Source organism: Typha latifolia, chromosome 9 (genome assembly GCF_019914945.1).
Source record: "Typha latifolia isolate L0001 chromosome 9, TyphaL0001v2, whole genome shotgun sequence".
NCBI classification, from domain to species: Eukaryota; Viridiplantae; Streptophyta; class Magnoliopsida; order Poales; family Typhaceae; genus Typha; species Typha latifolia.
In genome coordinates this window covers 841,961-860,299 of record NC_133094.1, presented here as the reverse complement: position 1 = coordinate 860,299, position 18,339 = coordinate 841,961, and the positions used below count along the sequence as shown (strand labels likewise).

General features: G+C 36.0%; 2 protein-coding genes and 1 long non-coding RNA gene across 7 annotated transcripts; 2 read left to right on the top strand and 1 right to left on the bottom strand.

Annotated features, from left to right (window-relative positions):
* Positions 1–622: 622 nt before the first annotated feature.
* On the bottom strand, positions 623–6,709 carry LOC140795202 (uncharacterized). 5 transcript variants are annotated; one of them, XR_012110264.1, is made up of 5 exons: positions 5,352–6,709; positions 5,075–5,153; positions 4,250–4,450; positions 2,177–4,097; positions 623–1,105 (listed from the first exon to the last, which is right to left on the bottom strand). It is a non-coding gene; the product is annotated as an uncharacterized lncRNA (long non-coding RNA). The 5 variants fall into 5 exon arrangements; XR_012110261.1 differs by having other exon boundaries at positions 2,177–4,450; XR_012110263.1 differs by having other exon boundaries at positions 2,177–4,450; positions 5,107–5,153.
* A 4,617-nt stretch (positions 6,710–11,326) lies between these two features.
* LOC140794788 (WRKY transcription factor WRKY28-like) lies at positions 11,327–12,764 on the top strand. The gene is made up of 3 exons (XM_073146975.1): positions 11,327–11,982; positions 12,086–12,202; positions 12,301–12,764. The coding sequence occupies exons 1-3, from the start codon at positions 11,557–11,559 to the stop codon at positions 12,586–12,588; spliced, it is 831 nt and encodes a 276-aa protein (XP_073003076.1). The 5' UTR covers positions 11,327–11,556; the 3' UTR covers positions 12,589–12,764.
* Positions 12,765–13,139: 375 nt separating this feature from the next.
* On the top strand, positions 13,140–18,215 carry LOC140794787 (protein ROOT INITIATION DEFECTIVE 3-like). The gene is made up of 8 exons (XM_073146974.1): positions 13,140–13,502; positions 13,600–13,713; positions 13,987–14,120; positions 14,199–14,343; positions 14,642–14,841; positions 15,418–15,545; positions 16,176–16,429; positions 17,850–18,215. The coding sequence occupies exons 1-8, from the start codon at positions 13,224–13,226 to the stop codon at positions 18,000–18,002; spliced, it is 1,407 nt and encodes a 468-aa protein (XP_073003075.1). The 5' UTR covers positions 13,140–13,223; the 3' UTR covers positions 18,003–18,215.
* Positions 18,216–18,339: the final 124 nt, after the last annotated feature.

Genomic DNA, 18,339 nt, shown 5'->3' with positions numbered 1-18,339 from the left:
TAGAGTAAGAGTTCATAAAGTTGTATTCCAAATAGTTGATCAGTTGACATTGTGCAAGAGTAAGAGATTGTGTTACAATCTCACCAACCCAAACTGTCAATTAGAAAGAAAGAAAAGAAAAGAAAAAAAAAACCTCCATTCATTTAAAGTCCATCCACCACTTGCCAAGCAAAGAAGTTACATGAAAAACCATGTTAGTCAAACATATTAGGCAAGACTGGGTCTGTCTGAAGATAGAAGATGACCTTATGCTTCCTTAATTCAAGTTTTTTAAACCCCCAAATTTTCTATTGAAAAAAAAAAAAAAAATATATATATATATATATATATATATGGATTTATTACTACCTTTGCTTTAAAGTAAAGACAGTAAAGTGAAAAGGAGCCGAGTGATGAATAAATGAGAGCAGTTATAATGTGGACTTATCCATACCAGTTGATAAGAATATCACTGTTACATATCAATCATTAGCATCTATCAACTTTCATCGTGCGTCACGCCCAAAAGAAAAGTAGACAAAATGATAGAAAATTTAAGTGAGCACGATTGAAGTTACTAGATGCACAGGATTAATGTGTTACCTCATATTTAATAATTCGTTACTCATGATATCTCAACCCATGAACAGAAGCATGCTTGAGAAACCCAAATACAAATACCACTCTGGAGTACAGAGTATGTAAGAAACAAACCAGCAACGCTGTATTCTTATAGCCTTTCTCCGGTTAGAACACCAGGAAAAGTACACAATAACTGCATCCAAGAAGACAGACTCTCAAGATAGTACAACATTTTGCATTGCAAAATGTACCTTAATCCACTATAATAAGCCATCCTTGTACTCTATAAAGCCTTTTCCCGCCCTTAAACATGATGAAATCCTTCCAAAATGGTACACCTTTTAAGTCGGTACCATTCCATTGTACATCAATGGAGTCCTTTGCACTCCAAAGAATTCTCCACTATCAGCTCCTTCTAGAACTCCATCCTGATAGATAGGAACTGCTGCAGAAAAGCTTGCCTGCCCTGCCACCTAAATCTCTTGCATTACACACTTGGGCATGAAATGTGTGATCTTGTTTTATCTGCCACTAGTGACATTCTCTGCCAAAAAGTCGTAATTGTTAGAACATCAGAAAAGATATGCTTGTGATTTGAAAATAATCTGATGAAATTTTGGCAGATTAGAAGAATTAACACAAAATGTGACAAACAAGTACAAGAAATGTTCCTGTATTAAGACTATACTGTAGATGGCCAGAAAAGGACTAAATTTTAGCATCTCCTTGGAAGGTTGATGGGGAAAAATATACATTAAATGAAAATATAATCAGAAAGACTTTGCAAGTATGAATGCAGGGCTGTAATTGAGCAGAGGTCTGATAAAGCTTGAATTGATATAATTTATCTCGAGCTAATTTTGAGCTCGAGGACTAAACAAACTAATCAATAAGTAATTTCAAATCTTAATCAAATCAAATCAAGCTTAAATAGAATCTTATCGAGTTTAAATTTAATCAACCTTAAAATAAGACCTAATTTAATAGTGAAAGTAAAATTACTAATATAATAATATTATGTCTTTAGATTTTGATCTAGAGATTTATATTAGCCAAATGTAGTACATATTACATAATATTAAATATTGTATTATTATTGTCAAGCAAGCTTGAATCAGCTTAGGAGCTGAGTTTGATTGAGCCAATTATGGCCAGCTCGATTATTTTTTACAGCCTAATGAGTGTTTTACATGTTCAAATCTAAATGACATTAGTTTAATTAAAAACACCGGGTATAGTCAAGGTTGTGCTATGCCACCAAGAAATTCACTGGTGTCTCAGAAGAGACACCGTTCTTTTCTCCTAGAAACATAACTTTATTGGGAAATCAGTTAGAACTTGTAAGTATATTGCAAAAAGGCTAAAAGCAAATGTAAATGCTCAAGAAAAACCCTTCAGTTACTCTATTACAGTCATAACAGTTATCAGAAGCTAAAATCTCCCTTTGCACACTCAGTTCACACACTAGGTAGTCAATATATTATTTAGACAAAGTACATCATGAGAATCATAAAATGAGGTGAAAGTTAAATATAGATCATCTACAGATTCATTAAAAGAATCCAACATTTTCCAATTCAATTAACACTTAGATCTTACTGTACAATCATCATACCTATTTAACATTCCACCAGTGAACTAAATCTTGAAAATAAGACACCTTCTCTACCCCTTTCTTGGTCAATGATAAGCATTGCTCTGAGCTGTGTATCAACTCTGTACCACAAATATACCACTGCTTGTATATCAATTTCACCATCAGCTCTATTCTCAACAACTGATAGATATCTTATATTCTAATTAGGATTCTATTGCTTATATTACTAATAGAGCTGACATACCAGAAAATTGAGATTGAAGGGGAAAGAAATATAGATATTTGTCCTCCTCTCCATATAGATGTAAGAACCCTTGATACCAATGACAAACATATGAAGCATAGCAAATGTAGCTTAACAAGCAAGTACTAAGATGCCCCCAATAGAGCTTCATCTTTAAACATGGATTAGTTATCTTAGTCAAGGCAGAAGGTTCTCTTTATTTGCAATCCAAGAAGCATAACAGTACTCCCCAAAGCAATTTATTAAATTCAACCTTGTAGAGGTAGAATGCATTAGCTGCAAAGTGGGTCGAAGAGATCTTCCAACATTGCCAAGAGAATCAAAAAGGCTTGTATCAAACAGATAATGCATCTCTCTGCAAAGGAAGTCATCAAACTATTTGGTTACAACTATCAATCATACAATTCAAGAAGTGTGTCTTCACTTGCCGGTTCCTACAATGCATGCAGTACATAGTTCCTTGAATGTCAGTATAGTTATGCAGCCTTCCAATTGAAGGAAAAGAAAAACAAAAATCAGAGTTAGAGAATAATTCAAAACCACAGTAATATTTTGCAGTCACTTGATGAACAATAAAGGACCATAGAAAGGCGGATCTAAGAACAAGGGAGATAAACTACATGAATTAGGGTCCCTTGAACAAGATTACAATAAGCTTTGCTTAAGGTAGAGCACTGTGAATCTGTACCTTATGGAAAGGTAACATCAACAGGAAGTACAAAAAAAGAAACCAAGTATGGTCAAAAGAAGAAAAAAAATGATAGATTTCGAATTTTCTTACAAGGGGAAATGGTAGTAAGCTATGTTGTTATCTTTCAACTCGCTCTCATAACATTAAGCCAAAATGTTGGAAAAGTACCACAAACAAAATTACTCCTAAATTCTTTGACAGGAATAGATAGATCGGAAACATAAATAATTTAAGGACAATAATCAAGCCACCGGGGTTGATGACTGTAGAGCAGCAAAAGAGGTTGGCAGAGTGAAAGCACCAGCAGTTGGCATAGATGATACCCTTACTATTCTCGCAACACACTATATATATCAATAAACTTTTAAGATTCTATGTAGGGAAACTATAGAAATTGCACATACATATTTTAGTAGTAAACTCCCCATACCAAAAACCTAGAAGAAGGAAAAATAGCATTTCCAATTGACTACAAAAAGAAACATGGTTCGAAATTTTGGTTTCGACTTTGGTTGATTCAAGAAAAATGAATTGTTTTGGGCAAAACCGATTGACTTTGGTCGAGAGCTGTCTGAAACATATGTGAAAACTAGCAGTCTTTTTGGTTTGGCCTTAAAGGATGAATTGCAACATGGTTTTTGATTGCTCTCAGATGAACAAACTGATATGGTTGTTGACCAAAACATGAAACAGAAAATGAGGAAACAAGACAAAATTTCTGAGATTCATGATTAATTAAAGGAAAGATTGTACAGATCTATCCTTCATTGGTTCATCTCTGAAACAAATTGTCTTTTTTTCTTTCAGATCCATAACTCCTACTTCGTTTACTATTTTTAACAGTACAATTTCAAGTTAAATCAAGATTTAGTAAAAGGAAGAACTAGCAAGAGTACTCATCATTGGTTCATGTCAACAAGTTTTTCTCCAATTTCAGCCTCAGATGTTGCCTTAATTGAAATCTTCAGTTTTTCAACATGAAGTTGTGAAAGGGTTCTCTATAACTGTAATGCAAAAAGTAACAACAGCGACTTAGGAAAGAAAATCAAACAAAGTGATAACTACACCAAATGTTTATGAAAAACCCGATATATATTAGCTTCAATTCAGCCTTTCTAATCCAACAAGAGTGAAAGAACATTGCGTTAGAGCATACCCCATGACACCAAATCATGCTAATTGAACTGGAACCAAGACATCAGCATAGTCAGGCTATGAAGTAGAAGGCAACACATCTAGCCAGCCACTACATGGCATCCCCCCTTGCCGCAACTCACATCCATGTATTGCATTGAAACAAATATTTAACTGCATATACTATGATTGACTGGAAGATGCTATCATGCCTTCTATCTTCCTAAAATAAGAAAGAGAAAATCAATGAATACCTCGATCATGAACATGGCCTAGATTGAGAGGTAAAACAGTAAGAAATCTCATTCCTCCTATCATCAAGTAGTCTCTCTTTGAAGGTTTTAATTCGACTAAGCTACCAGACCTGCTATTAAGTTCAAGAAATTATGTATGAAGCAAGAAAAATTGGAGACCAAAAGCATCATGAAAGCAAAGAGGATGACAAAGAGGTTGATAAAGATGGCATAAAACACCTATTCGTCTCCTAAGATGCACTATCTACACCACTCAACCCACTTAGCACTTTCATAGAGGTAGACTCGTTCCATTGCTTGCTCCCTCCTTTATCTCGCGCTCTATCTCCCCCACCTCTCTCTCTCTCTCTCTCTCTCTCTCTCTCTCTCTCTCTCTCTCTCTCTCCAAGATCTAGAACTATGCATAATCTTTGTAGCAAAAGAAACCACATTTAAGCAAGGAACTCACAAAACAACTATATCATTGCACATAAAATAGAGCTTGTTCTTTCTCAAAATAAAATAATAGATAGATAAAAATAAAATAAAATAAAGTTGTGATAATCAAATTAACTCTACTATTATAACAGAAACTATGGAAAATGACGACATACATTGCACGGAGTAAGAGGCAAAATAGATAGACCTCAAGATTTTTCTTTTTTACTGACTTCCGCTAAGGCATTCCTTCCTCTACAAGAACAAAGATATATATGAGTGGGTGAAGCAGATGAAAGTGGAAAAGTAAAGAAGCTCCCACACAGTGCTTCCAACAGTGTGGAAGGTAAGGCCATATGAGGAAAAAACTTGACAATGAACAGCTCCATCATAACAGTGATAACACCAGCAATTTGGAAGAAAAATAAAAGGTTTAGGTGAGAGTGGAATAACCTGAGATTGAAACCTGATCCTGGAAGGCAAGAAAGATGATAGGTTTCCACTTGTGACTTCTTCAAAAATGTTCCATTGCCTATATGATTCTTATCCTTCTTAGCTCTCGAAACAAAAAGGAGATGCATTGGTCTATTAGTAGCGAATCCGAAATGTTAGCAGGGAAACAAACACAAAGCTACAAGGAGAAAATCATCATAGATTCTCCATTTATCTCCTTTTCCGTTCTTGCCTTCCAAAACTAAAACAAGAAGAGTATTGATCATTTAGCCAGAAAAAAAAAACAAGAAGTATGTCGAACAAAAACAATCCAACCGTCTTGCTTCTAAAAGTTGATGATGCCTTCAGATTAAGAAAAAAAATTGAAAGAAGAAAGGAAGGATATACCATTAATGGATTAGTGATTTCTCCCATAGCAAATGCAAAGAAGTGGCTTTAACAGATCCGAAAGAAAAAAATTAATGGGGTAGAAACGTCACTTGAGTTCTCATATACACAAACGCAAAGATGGTGGCTTTAGCAGATAAAACAAAAAAAAAGAGAAGAAAAGGATGCTTATGATTAAAGGGTTATTGGTCAAAATTTCATCTTTCTAACTCTTTAAATGGTTCTTCTCCTAAAACCGAAGCAACCAAAACAAAGAGAGGAGAGAGATAAAATGTATATAGAGTAATAGAGAGAAAGCTCCGTAGACTAGTCAAACAGTGGGTTTCGTTAAATCCGCACAGTGGGCAGTGTACCATCACGCCTCCACGGATTCCCCAATCGTCCTCCAAAATCCAGAAAAAATAAGAAAAAATCCCAGAAATCGAGTGCTCCTCCACATCATTCCTCCTCGAGAAGATCTCCTTCGCTTAGACGAACACCAAGCGATTGATTGATATACTGGACAAGCTAACACGAGATAAGGCGGTAAGGCGAATAAGGCACGCGTCTCCTCGCTGTCCTACTTCGAGCGACGAGAGAGGAGAGAGAAGAGAGAGAGAGAAGAGCAAAAAGGAGAGACCTTTACCTGGGAAAGCTGACAGAGAGAGCAGTGAGCACGCAACGGAACGGCATATGATCCGTATATGCAGTTGCCGGTGTGTGCTCACTCTCTTCTGTCAGCCGTCCATGTCCAAATCGAGATCAAAAACCCAAAAAAGAAGGGGGAAAAAAGAAGGAAAACCTTCGTTGGTTTCATCTGGGTTAAAAAAAACCCAATTCATATCATCATCTCCTTCCAATCCAAATGAGATTAGTCGATAAGATCGTAGTAGTAGTAGTAGTAGTAGAAGAAGAAGAAGAAGAAGAAGAAGAAGAAGAAGAAGAAGAAGAAGAAATCCTCGAGACCATCTTTCTCTTTTGTCTCCATGCTTTTTAACATGCCTCATCTCCCTTTCTCCAGCTTTTAGTGTTTAATAAAGAAAATTTTGCAAATAACACCCTATACCTAATCAATTCTGTTATTACCTGGGATTATTAAGATATGTAGAACTTCCTAGTGATACACGAACAGTTACTGAATATTACAATTTATAGGGTGTTAAATACGAAATTAGGGGTGGTGACTGGACTTGGGCGTTTCGCTCGATTAAGAAAGGAGACGAGAAGTTTAATAGGAAAAGGCTACATGGAAGCGTTGTTGCTTCCGGATTGGTTCAACTTAACACCTGGCCTAATAAGACTGTCCGATGTGACTCATAATACGTGGCAGCTGAAGAGACGATGGACGGTGGGGCCTGTGCGAGGTATTGCGGATGTCACTCGTTCGGGTGACGGAGACGGGTGACTTTTGCGGTACGGGATTCATTCCTTCTCCTTAACGGTTTATATTAATACCGTACTAATCGCATATATTAAGACGCCGTTTGGAAACTTTGCACAAGAATCCTAATTAATGAGTTTATTTTAGTTCAGATCCTAAAGCACCTATAGTTTATATTAATAAAAAATATTTATTTAACACCTCATATTAATAAATATTTCCTTCTTAATATTCAGCTTGCTCGGGTAGGGTTTGAAAAGTAAATTATTGAGAAACTTTTCTCTTCTCTCCTTACTTTAGTGGCCACCATCCTCACTCAACGTTTTCTCTATTCTTCTCCTATCAATTATCATTATCATGTAGTCATTTGTCAATTACTAAGTCTATATGGCTTTATCCTCTTTGGCCGCCGCAACCCCACCACTGAGATGGCTTCTGTTCGTCTCTTTTTCCTCTGCAACTTTAATGGCGTTAACTTATTTCTCTTTAAGCTTATCACTGCCTATTACCATATTTCGCGCTCCCTCGCTCTGTTTATATACTTCTGCACGTTTTATTCTTCCCTACTACTCGGATTGATGGCGATCTGGCCCTACACTAGTTGCCCAATTTCACGATCGATCTTTTACTTCTCGTCGATGAGGATAGTCACAATGGAGATGGAGTTAGGCTCGTCGATGAAGAGGACAGTACAAGTGTAGGGTTCTTCAACCACCTATGAATCTTTTCTTTTCTTTTTTAAGTTTAATGTGCTCTCACTTTCTTTCTTTCTTTCTTTTTATTAAAGCCAATGCCTCCTCTCCTTCGCTGTCTCTTCCAACCCTTTGATGTCGCCAAACACTAAAGAGTCATCGTTGGATTTGTAGAGGTGTAGTCTTGGCTTGCTAGATCTTAAAGTGGTCTTTGGGCTTAATATAATATCTTTTTTATGTGTTATTATGTTGGTAAATACTTCAAATTATCTCCTATTTCTCTCTACTTATCAAGCTCGAAATTATTCAAAAAAGAAAAAAATAAAATATAAACCTAAGATTAATGTCGCCTCACTTTCATCATTTACGTCCATATCTACCTCAGATGTTATGCCTTTTACTCCGACGACCATACAATTTTTGTTTCAATTCCTTACTAAATCTTATTTTCTTTAATTTTAATTTGTTCTTATTTTAATAATTTGAGAAGTTGACTTATTTAATCTGTCATATAGTAATATTATGGTGCAATATAATAATCGTAAAATTGCTAATTATATATATTAGGTATAAAAGAAGTGACACAAAGCAAGTTTCAAATCATAAAAAGTTTATAGGATTTTTCAAAAAAAAAAGAAGAACTTTTTAAATTGTTGAACATGACGTGGAATGGGCTAGGAGTAGGGGCCACTGGACAACGAGGATTCAGGTGTGGATATCCAATTACTCTAATGGGATTATCACTATTTACATCTAATTTCTAGATAATAAATTTAATTTTTTACAGTATATAAGTGCAATTATTTTATAATATAAATTAATTCGGAGATAAAATCACATGTGTCGAATACAAAAGTAATTATTTTTTACATAAAAAAACACTTAAGTGCTGTCTGGATGACACTTAATTGCGTCGAATTATTTGTATTTTTTTTTTATATAGATTTCTTAGCACAGATGTTTTTAGTTATGGATTGTGAATTTGAGCAGAGTTTAGTGATAGTCTACTTGTGGCTTATGTTAGCCCATTTGTTGGTGGGCCTTCTTTAACTTCTATCATTGTACACCATGTATTATTAATCAATTTTTTTTTGGATAAATTATTTGAGTCTGAGTGCTAGTTAAGCATCCACTATAACTTGTAGCACATCAGCTGAGCTCAATCAGAGATTAGAGGAAGAATCCAACCTAAGGAGAATTCGAGATTTTTTTTTTTATATGTTTGAGTGTTTGAGCTATATCGAAGGATAATCCAAACGCATCGGAGTAGCTATATTGTTCGTGTATACTATCTTCGAGACCTATTTAAGAATATTGACTTATGACTTGGTGACAAAAATAAAATAAAATAAAGGCTTCTAAATCACGAAATAGTTAATTGAAAATGAGTCTAAACCAAAAGGAGAATCTTAATTAATAGCCGCTAATGTAGTCTATAATTTATACGAGTACATTGACCCGATTTGAATATCTCTTTAGTAAAAAAAAAAAATTTTTACGTCAATAAAAAAGGTCGTATTCTTCTTTTACCTAGTATTTATTATAATTCACATTCTACGTTTAATTTTTGGTCCATGTTAGCTAACTAAATGTGATTAATTAGAGAAAACTTGAAAATAACATGAACTTGTTGAATTAATTGCTACACATACAATTTTTCTATTTGATACTTAGAAAATAAACAAGGGAGAAGAATATATTGGACGAGGGATAGAGCTGAGTCAAGAGAGTGTGTAGACTTTTGTGTAGACTTTTATGTTCATGTGAACGAATCGTCTAATTGCCAGCCTACAACGACAAATCCATTGCATTTGACTATTAATTCAATTTCAATTCAATCCACGTGGGAGAAAGTTGACCATCAATCCATACGCAAAAAATTTAAAATAAATAGTGGATAAAGAAAAGTCTATATTTAAATATAGTTTTAATAATTAAAAATGTAATTAAGCCTTAAAAAACTTTTAAGAGAAAAGAAAGATAAGATTCAGTGTATACATCAAATCTGGAAGATGGGGTCCAAATTTAGATCCAATTTGCCTACTTAGAAACACGACATATACATTGGATTTGAGGAAGACAGTTGACCTTCAAGTCTACTCTCATGACCGACAAGTTTGGCACAATTTAACTAGAACGTTTTTGACCAACAATTAATATTGGTTAATGGACAAAAAAAAAAAAAAACTGAGTGAAAATTTTTATTTTTATTTTTATTTTAATTTTCTCCCCCTAAAAAAGTGGGTAAAGTCTACTCTTTTCCAATGGGCAGGGATGAGAAACAAAAATAAATAAAAAAAAACAAAGGGAGCGAAATAAAAATTATGTTGGTTGACCTTTCAGAGCCGCCGGAGAAAAAGAAGTCGTACCTTGTGAAACACGTATATGGGTTTGATAGTTGATATATTTTCCACGTGACTTCTATTTGCATCATATATTTCAACAATTAAAGCACGAGGACGAAAACATTCACCTTTCTTTCTTTCTTTCTTTCTTTCTTTGTCTTTTAGGAAGGAAGACAGACTGAAATATTTGGTCATTTCGAATGTAAAAGCGCGTGTTTGACACCAAGACGATGGTCGTGCGTACCACTGGCACGAGCTTAAATTCGACTTAAAATTAATTCTTAATTTATTTTAAAATTGAGTCGGACCGAGATTTAGATTGAGATTGAGATTGAGATTGAGATTGAGTTGAGTCTGAGCTTAATTTGAGCTGAGTCAAACCTAACTTATTTATTAATGAAGAGACTCCAGTCGATATGCACTGCTGTGGATCTTGGATTCAATGAAAGTATGGTTTGGTTCTAGAAGCAAAAGGAAAAGATAAATAATAAAGTATGTCGCGAGGGATAGATAGAGCTAAGTCACCTACTAAGAAAAGCCCATGTGTCACACATGCAAAATACAACATTGGGCATTATTGTACACTTTTTGACAAATCTAACCTCTCAACAATTTATTATTTAAGAGATTTTTCTAAATTATATTTTATATTTTATTTATTTTGTGATGTTATTTTGACTAACTAATACTTACTAAATTACTAAAAAATATCTATTATTCTCTCTCACTTTCTATATCTTTTCACCGTCTCCTTCACTTACCTCCTTTATTTTCGTCGTCGCCGCCATCAAATTACTAAAAGAAAAAAATTCGATAAAAAGGATAGAGATAATTTAAATATTTTATATATTATAATAAAATAATTTTTTTTTTCTTGTGTAGTTTAAGTTAAGTCAGTGTGTTAAAAATGAGAGATCTAAGTTATAAAATTCAAAGTGACGTGGTGCGCTTAATTATTGTACCCGAATAGCAATCAAATCATAGAAGGTTCCTGTGTATATGTTAGTGGGCTACTTTAATTTTGTACAGTGAACTTATGGATAACAGCCACGTAGGAATGAAATAGACAGTCAAGGAGATAGCAACCTAACGAAGACTTCAACCGGAGTAGGAGAAGAATGTAATCTACGTTGTCTTTTTTTAAAAACCAAAAAAGCCAAGTCAAGCAGTCTTTCCTCCTCCCTTCCTCCTATTCCCGTTCCGGTGGACTTGTCTTCTTCTGGCTGCTCTTCTTTGACTTCCCTTCATGGCCGACATCCCGCAACGTAATTATTTTCTTTTCTTTATATCAAGATCTACATCGATCGTTATATATAGATAGCCCTCATACCTTCAGCTCAGATACATCATCTTCATCTCTCTCGATTAAGCCTCTAAATTAGTCTACATAATTACCTCTCCTCCGATTCGCGTTCCTCGCTATGGCAACTTGGAATAGTTACTCGTCGACGCTGGATCTCAACCTCAACGTCGGCCTCCCCCGCTTCTTGGGAGAGGCTCCGGCGAGTCAAGCCGGCCCTCTCGAGATAGAGATCAGTCGACTGACGGAAGAGAATAGGAGATTAAAGGAGAAAATTAACGCCATGGTGGCGAACTACTCCGCACTTCGAAGTCAGTTGCAGGACTTGATGACCACCTCCTCGTCCGAGGCCGCCTCCGACGTCTCGCCTGCGACGAAGAAGAGGAAGACCCACCTCGACTCTCCGGCAGCTAACCTCGCCGCCGCGAGCCAGCACCAGCCGGAGAGCACGTCGAGTGAGGGGTCATCCAAGAGGATAAGAGAAGAAGATTGCAAGCCAAAGGTCACCAAGAAATACGTTCGTGCTGATCCATCTGATTTGAGCCTCGTATGTCTCTCAAATAATTTTACACGTCATTAAAGAAAAGTTAAAATTTCTAACAAATTATAATCTTATATAACAATATATATGTGCTTGTGATCTAATTTAGGTAGTAAAAGATGGATACCAATGGAGGAAATATGGGCAAAAAGTGACCAAAGACAATCCATGCCCAAGAGCCTATTTCAGATGCTCCTTTGCCCCAGTTTGTCCAGTTAAGAAGAAGGTATGGAGAATTTAAAACACTAATAAAGTTAGAGTTATACTTATGCTCTTCATCTTGGATCTCTAACTGATCTCCTACGCATAATTCTTTGCTTGTAGGTTCAAAGGAGCGCAGAGGATGCATCAATACTAGTAGCAACATATGAAGGCGAGCACAACCATAGCCACGCTCCTCAACACCATGAAGGGCCCAACGGCGCCGCGAAGCCGGCGAAGAACGCGGCGGTCGATATCGCGCGGCCGGAGCAGCGGCGAGGGGCTGATCAGTCGCCGGAATTTGACAGGAATTTGGTGGAGCAAATGGCGTTGTCACTGGCAAAAGACCCGGCCTTTAAAGCTGCATTAGCTACTGCGATCAGTGGGCAAATATCTGCTACTATTTCTTAGTAGATTGGAATTAATTAGAGTGCTTGAATTGAAGCTAGTTGAGCTTCTTTTTTGTTCTTCTGTGGTTGCCCACGATTCACTAAGGTGATCAAGAACTGGGCTTTTTAATCCTTTTTCCAACCTTATAACCATTTGTGTATATAAATTCCATTAGAAGTCAGTCATATTTCCAAGGATTCAATTTTGTTTGGTTGCATGAAATTGCTGAGAGAACGATCTCTGGTTATAATTGGTGAAGATTAATTACGTTTCAGACCGAGGGAAAAAAAATGATTATATATTTTAGGAGTTTTTTTCGTTTATTTCCAGCTTACAGGGTACTTTTTGAAAATTTACTGCCATTCAAGGTGGTTTTAGTATATTGTTAAGAATTCGGAGATTAAATTACAAATATGAAAGGACGGGGAGTAAATTGTAATAACACATAATGTACGGTGCTAAATGCAGCAAATTCGAAGTGGGCCAATCAATACGGGTAGAGTAAGACCTCTCAAAGGATACGTATGATATACTTTATTTATAACCATTAGATTATAATCCAACGGTGGCATTTCTTCTTACCATCCTATAAACCAAACCCCCCTCACCCTCTCTCTCTCTCTTCCAACTTTAAACCTAGCAAAAACCCTTCTCCAATGCCGGGGCCGGCTCCACTGCCTTCCACCGCCGCCGTTCTACCTCGAACTCCTCCCTCATGGAAAGTGGAGTTCGTTGTGATGGCATCGTCTTCCTCGCCGGACGCCGAAATTGTTTCGTGGGACCTCCGCTCCGGCATCGAGCAGCTCCGGTACCGCAACTGCTCTTCCACTCGTCATGGGCTCATCTCTGTTGGCGGTCGATTCATCGCCTCCTCCCAATCCCGCGGGACCGCAACGGCTGCCACTGCTCCGATCTTTTTCTGGTCTTGGGACAAGGCAAGATTCGGTTTTTCTTATTTTCCTTTGGTGTGTTAGAGTTTTTGGATGGCTTATTGATCTTCTTCTTTTTCTTTTTTTTTCTTCTTGATTGCAGCCTAAAGTGGTGGTTAGAAGCTTCCCTTCCGAGCCTATTGGCCCTCTTGTCTCGAATTCTGAAGGGACTTATATTATAGGTGGAGGTTCTTCTGGGGATATATTCTTATGGGAGGTGAGCAATCTGATGCTATATTCTTTGTATGCGTCAAAATTGAATCTTGATTGTGTCTTCCTAGTTAAAACCGATTTTTAAAATTTTTGATCTTTATGCACTTCTTCGGTACTATTTGTGGGGAGAGTGGATGTGATAAATTAGGTTAAATAGTCCCTAGCCAGTGGGAACATCCCTATTGCTTGTGGGAGGTGTTTCTCTTTCTATTTAGTGCTGGCATTGGTTGTTATCCAATATTATTCCGTAAACATAAAAAGTATCTTATCATTCTAGGTGGTCAGTGGCAAGCTTCTAAACAAGTGGCACGCTCATTACCGATCTGTGAGTTGTCTCACCCTATCGGGAGATGAGTCTCTCCTGATCTCTGGGGCGGTGGATGGAAGCATCAGAGTTTGGTCCCTTATGATGTATATATTTCTTGCATATGTGGAATTTGTAAAAAAGTGTAGTTCTATTGAGTTGTATTATTCTAAATGATACTGCAGGATGTTTGATGATATAGCGAATACAGGTTCCATGAATCTATACAAATATGGCTTCAATGAACACACAGCAACAGTGACTGATGTTGTTTCAGATCCCGGGTTACCTTCTGTCTTCATCTCCTCTTCGAGCGATTGCACATGCAAGGTTTGTTATGCAGTACTTTGGTGCTTTGAATATATTAGTTGGTGGCTTGTTGGTAGTTGAGTGAACCTAATCTTTTCCTTGTTTTTGGTTGATATAAACTCTGCATATATGTTTGATAGTCAGTCTACTTATACGTGAATCAGTTGTTCGGCAGAACCTTAATGTCATTTTATGAGATTCACACAATTTTGTTTAATTGGAAACCTGTGAAAATGATAAACATAAATAATCATATGCCACATAGTGGTTCTGAGGATGATCTGGTATCTAATTCTTATGCTGATCATGTGTATATCAGATCTGGAGCTTAGCAGAAGGAACAATATTAAGGAGTATCCAGTTTCCTACTTGTATATCCTCTATGACAATGAACCCCGGGAAGAATGCATTCTATGCTGGTAGTGAAGATGGCAAAATATATGACGTTTGTCTTGATGCTAAAGGAAAACCTCATAGCAGTTTTGGAATGTCCGACATTGGCATCCTACATGAACAAAGGTTTGCACTTTTTCCCCTCATGTTTTTTTCATGTACCTCCTTTTCAGCTGTACCTATATAACACACACCTAGATCATTGTTCGGTAAAATCCCCAGGTCATTGCTGTTGCTAAAAAAAACTACAGAAAATAAAAAGTTATGCATACACATTTAAGGCTTCCTCTTGCACCCAAATAGTCATGTTCCATTATGTGACTTCTGTCTTAAACTTAATGTGTAGCCAAATTGCTGGAATTCGTTTTCCATACTGTCTGAATCAAGCAAAAAGCATTTGTTAAATAGACTAGGATGTAAAAGTTATAATACAAAATGCATCATATTTACTCACTATGCATTGTGATCTTTTTTCTGTTTTGAAGATCTGTTCTTGATGCCAACTATTGCTACGTTTTTTTTTCACCTTATCATTTTTCACCTTGGTGTGCTTTACAAGCATAACATATATATATATATATATATATATATATATATTGATACCCTGTACCTTTTATTGTTTAGTGTAATCGTTCTCTGTTACTTTCATTTCTCTTATATAAGATTTTCCTTGAATTAACCTTTTTAATAACTTTTGCCTAGGGGTGCTGTGACAACCATGGGTTTTAGCACAGATGGATCTGCACTTATATTTGGATCAGCGGATGGTACAGTTCAAATTTGGGATATGGAAAATCGCCGGGCTACTCTTGTACTAAAACATGATAAAGGTTTCATTTTTGAAAAATCCTTTCTTCTTGATGGTTTGATTTACTTATCTTTGTGCTTTAAGAAACTGATTGCATGGAGTTGTATACTTGTCTTACATAACACGCAGTTGTTTTTTTTTATTTGTATTCAACAAGGTTCTTTGCCTTATAATATGAGTCCTGGTATATACTTAATAGTGCATGAGCCTTCACTTCATAGTACCATAGCTGACTTTATATTATTGGAAAAAGCATGGAACTATTCCCAATTTCAATTGGAAAAATTTAATTAGAGGGAAATACTAACTTAGTGAGCTAAAAGTGTTGTTTGTTACTTTGTTTTTCTATTTTATAATAACATAATAAGAGTTGACCCATTTTATGATGATTGCATATTCCTCTCAAGTACTCATTGGTCAGCTTATGGCATACAAAGTTGGGTTTTATATCTTTCTATGCTTTATCAACAAAAAGAAAAATCTTTCAATGCATTTCATGTTCTTGTCTTTATTTGAACAAACTATATGGTTCTCAGCAATTTTTATGTTGGAAATGAATCTATCAGCAATTTCCGTATTTTCTCTCTTTAAGGTCCTTTTCTTACAGAGAGAAAAAGGCTGCAAAAATAAGGGGAACATTGTTTTTTGACAGGTTCAGTGAATAACGTGCTTATAGTTAAGCATCCTCCACATTCAGTTCCTCCAGTATCAATAGATGCACAAGTGTCTGTTTCCCGAAAACGAGTCTGTTTGTCGCTGCCACCAGCTTTAAGTAAATATACAGACTCAACATCCGGAGATGTTGACACAAAAGCCGTAACTATGTGCCGGTCTCTGTGGTGTGATCCACTGGACAGCAAATACTTGAGCTCAAAAGTCCTTGAGGGCCATGTAAAAGAGCTTCAGGTGTCCTCCTATATACTTGATCTTGATGCTTCTCTTTCCTCTTATTAATAACATTGTCTCTCTTTCTACATACTTCAGATAGTGGATGTCTTTTCATGTCTCATGTTTTTCAGTTTGAATATTAGAAATAGGATATATCTCATGCAGCACTTCATAAAATTAGTAAAATTGGTTTTCTACTATATCTGGAGTATTAGAAAGATTTTTTTTTTTTGTTTTCTTTTTGAGACAGCAAATAGGTATTATCTTCCAATTAAAGGATCATCTGAAAGTTCTGAATGTATTTGTGAACTGTAATGCTGCTAAAATGCTTAGCACCACCAATACTTTTTAGCAGATTTGGAAATAACTGATACACTCTTTGAACAAACTAACCAACCTGATCCTCTTCAAATTTAAACAAACCATTTCCCTAGAAAGATGAAAAAATGATAATCAATAAAGCTGTATCTTTTTCCCATCTTTTTCTGTAGCTGCATCTATGTTTCTTTGTTGATTCTTTTAGTACAATTTCTCCTGTAATTGGAAACAAACAAAGCGATCTTGATTTCTCATCAATTTTAGTTCTTTAGTTGTTTTTGGTGAACAAACGAGCTGGTCTAGGTGCACTTACTTTTTTACACATCAACAACCATATTTTGATGTCTAGGAAATCAACTTCTGTCGTATCAATCCTGCATAGTGCATTACCCAAAGTTTCAGCCATTTTCTGTATAAAGCCTAAAGATGCTGACACTCTCAAATTGCACAGCTTTATATATTCCTTCATTGTGTGTCATATTGGCTATTCATGCCATACATTCATGATATTTTGGAATAATGATGCAAAATTGGAATATAGTTATGCATCTTCATTTTCCTTCAATAAGGCCTGATTATTGCCGTCATCTCTACAGTCTTGAGAGTATTTCTTAGGTCAAGCACATTCACTTCCCAAACAGCAGGCTGCATGTGGCTTTATCATCACCTCCCAACTTGAGTTTTGCAATGAGTTACAGCCTGCATAACCATTACCAATGCCTTTTTAACCCGCAAGCCTGCATAACCATTACCAATGCCTTTTTAACCCGCAACTCTCCATACCTTTTATTCTTTTTGTGTCTGTTTTCTTTCAAGTTGTGTAAGCACTCATAGGAGTTAGTCAATATTTCTTCTATTTTTATTCTTTTCCTGTCTGGATGATGCTTGTTCTTGTACCAGATTTGTTTTCTTTACTTTCCTATAATCCTTGTCATCGAAGAAAAACAGAGTGCGGTAACTTTTGGCTGACATATTTTTGCCTCTTCTGTGAATACTGTTGAATAAGGGAAAATGAGACAAAGATATGACTTTGTCGAAAGATTTTCCTGTCCATATCAATCAGCCTTTATAACGGTCAAGAAGTCTATATCGACTGACTCGTATTCTTTCCTCCTCACAGGAACAAAGTTCTTCTGGTGCTGCCGAATTGGAGTTGGAAAGACTTCGACGAGAATGCGAAAGATCAATGCAGATGGCCCAACAATGGAAGAAATGTTATCAAGACCTGCAAAAGTTGTATTCAGATGAGATCTTAAATGATAAGTCAGATTAACAACTAACGGGATATATCTAAGTTTAGTTTAGTTTCTCTGTTATCTTTGAAAAGGAAGGGCGCTGTAGCGGAGTGTAACAACACGATATCAAAACAATTAAAGTTTTGTAGTTATATGGTTATTTTTATTTGTCAGTGTTACCTATAATGGTGCCTTTATTATTATTCAAACTGTAACTCACAGTAATAAAGTTATGGCATTTTGCACTTAAATTGTTCTTGCTGTTCTTCTGGAAATGGAACTTAAACGCACTCCGTTTGTCTTGATGTGGTTCATGATTTGGACTTCTATAGTTAAATTTGTCTCTCTCTCCTGAAGCTAAGAATGTCTTGAATG

Bases quoted from the DNA above. Each gene is read 5' to 3' on its own strand.
- LOC140794787 (XM_073146974.1), top strand. From the start codon at position 13,224: ATGCCGGGGCCGGCTCCACTGCCTTCCACCGCCGCCGTTCTACCTCGA. The intron at 14,121-14,198 runs GTATATATTTCT...ATGATACTGCAG, and splicing joins AGAGTTTGGTCCCTTATGAT to GATGTTTGATGATATAGCGA. The intron at 14,842-15,417 runs GTTTGCACTTTT...ACTTTTGCCTAG, and splicing joins GGCATCCTACATGAACAAAG to GGGTGCTGTGACAACCATGG.
- LOC140794788 (XM_073146975.1), top strand. From the start codon at position 11,557: ATGGCAACTTGGAATAGTTACTCGTCGACGCTGGATCTCAACCTCAAC. The intron at 11,983-12,085 runs GTATGTCTCTCA...GATCTAATTTAG, and splicing joins ATCCATCTGATTTGAGCCTC to GTAGTAAAAGATGGATACCA. The intron at 12,203-12,300 runs GTATGGAGAATT...CTTTGCTTGTAG, and splicing joins TTTGTCCAGTTAAGAAGAAG to GTTCAAAGGAGCGCAGAGGA.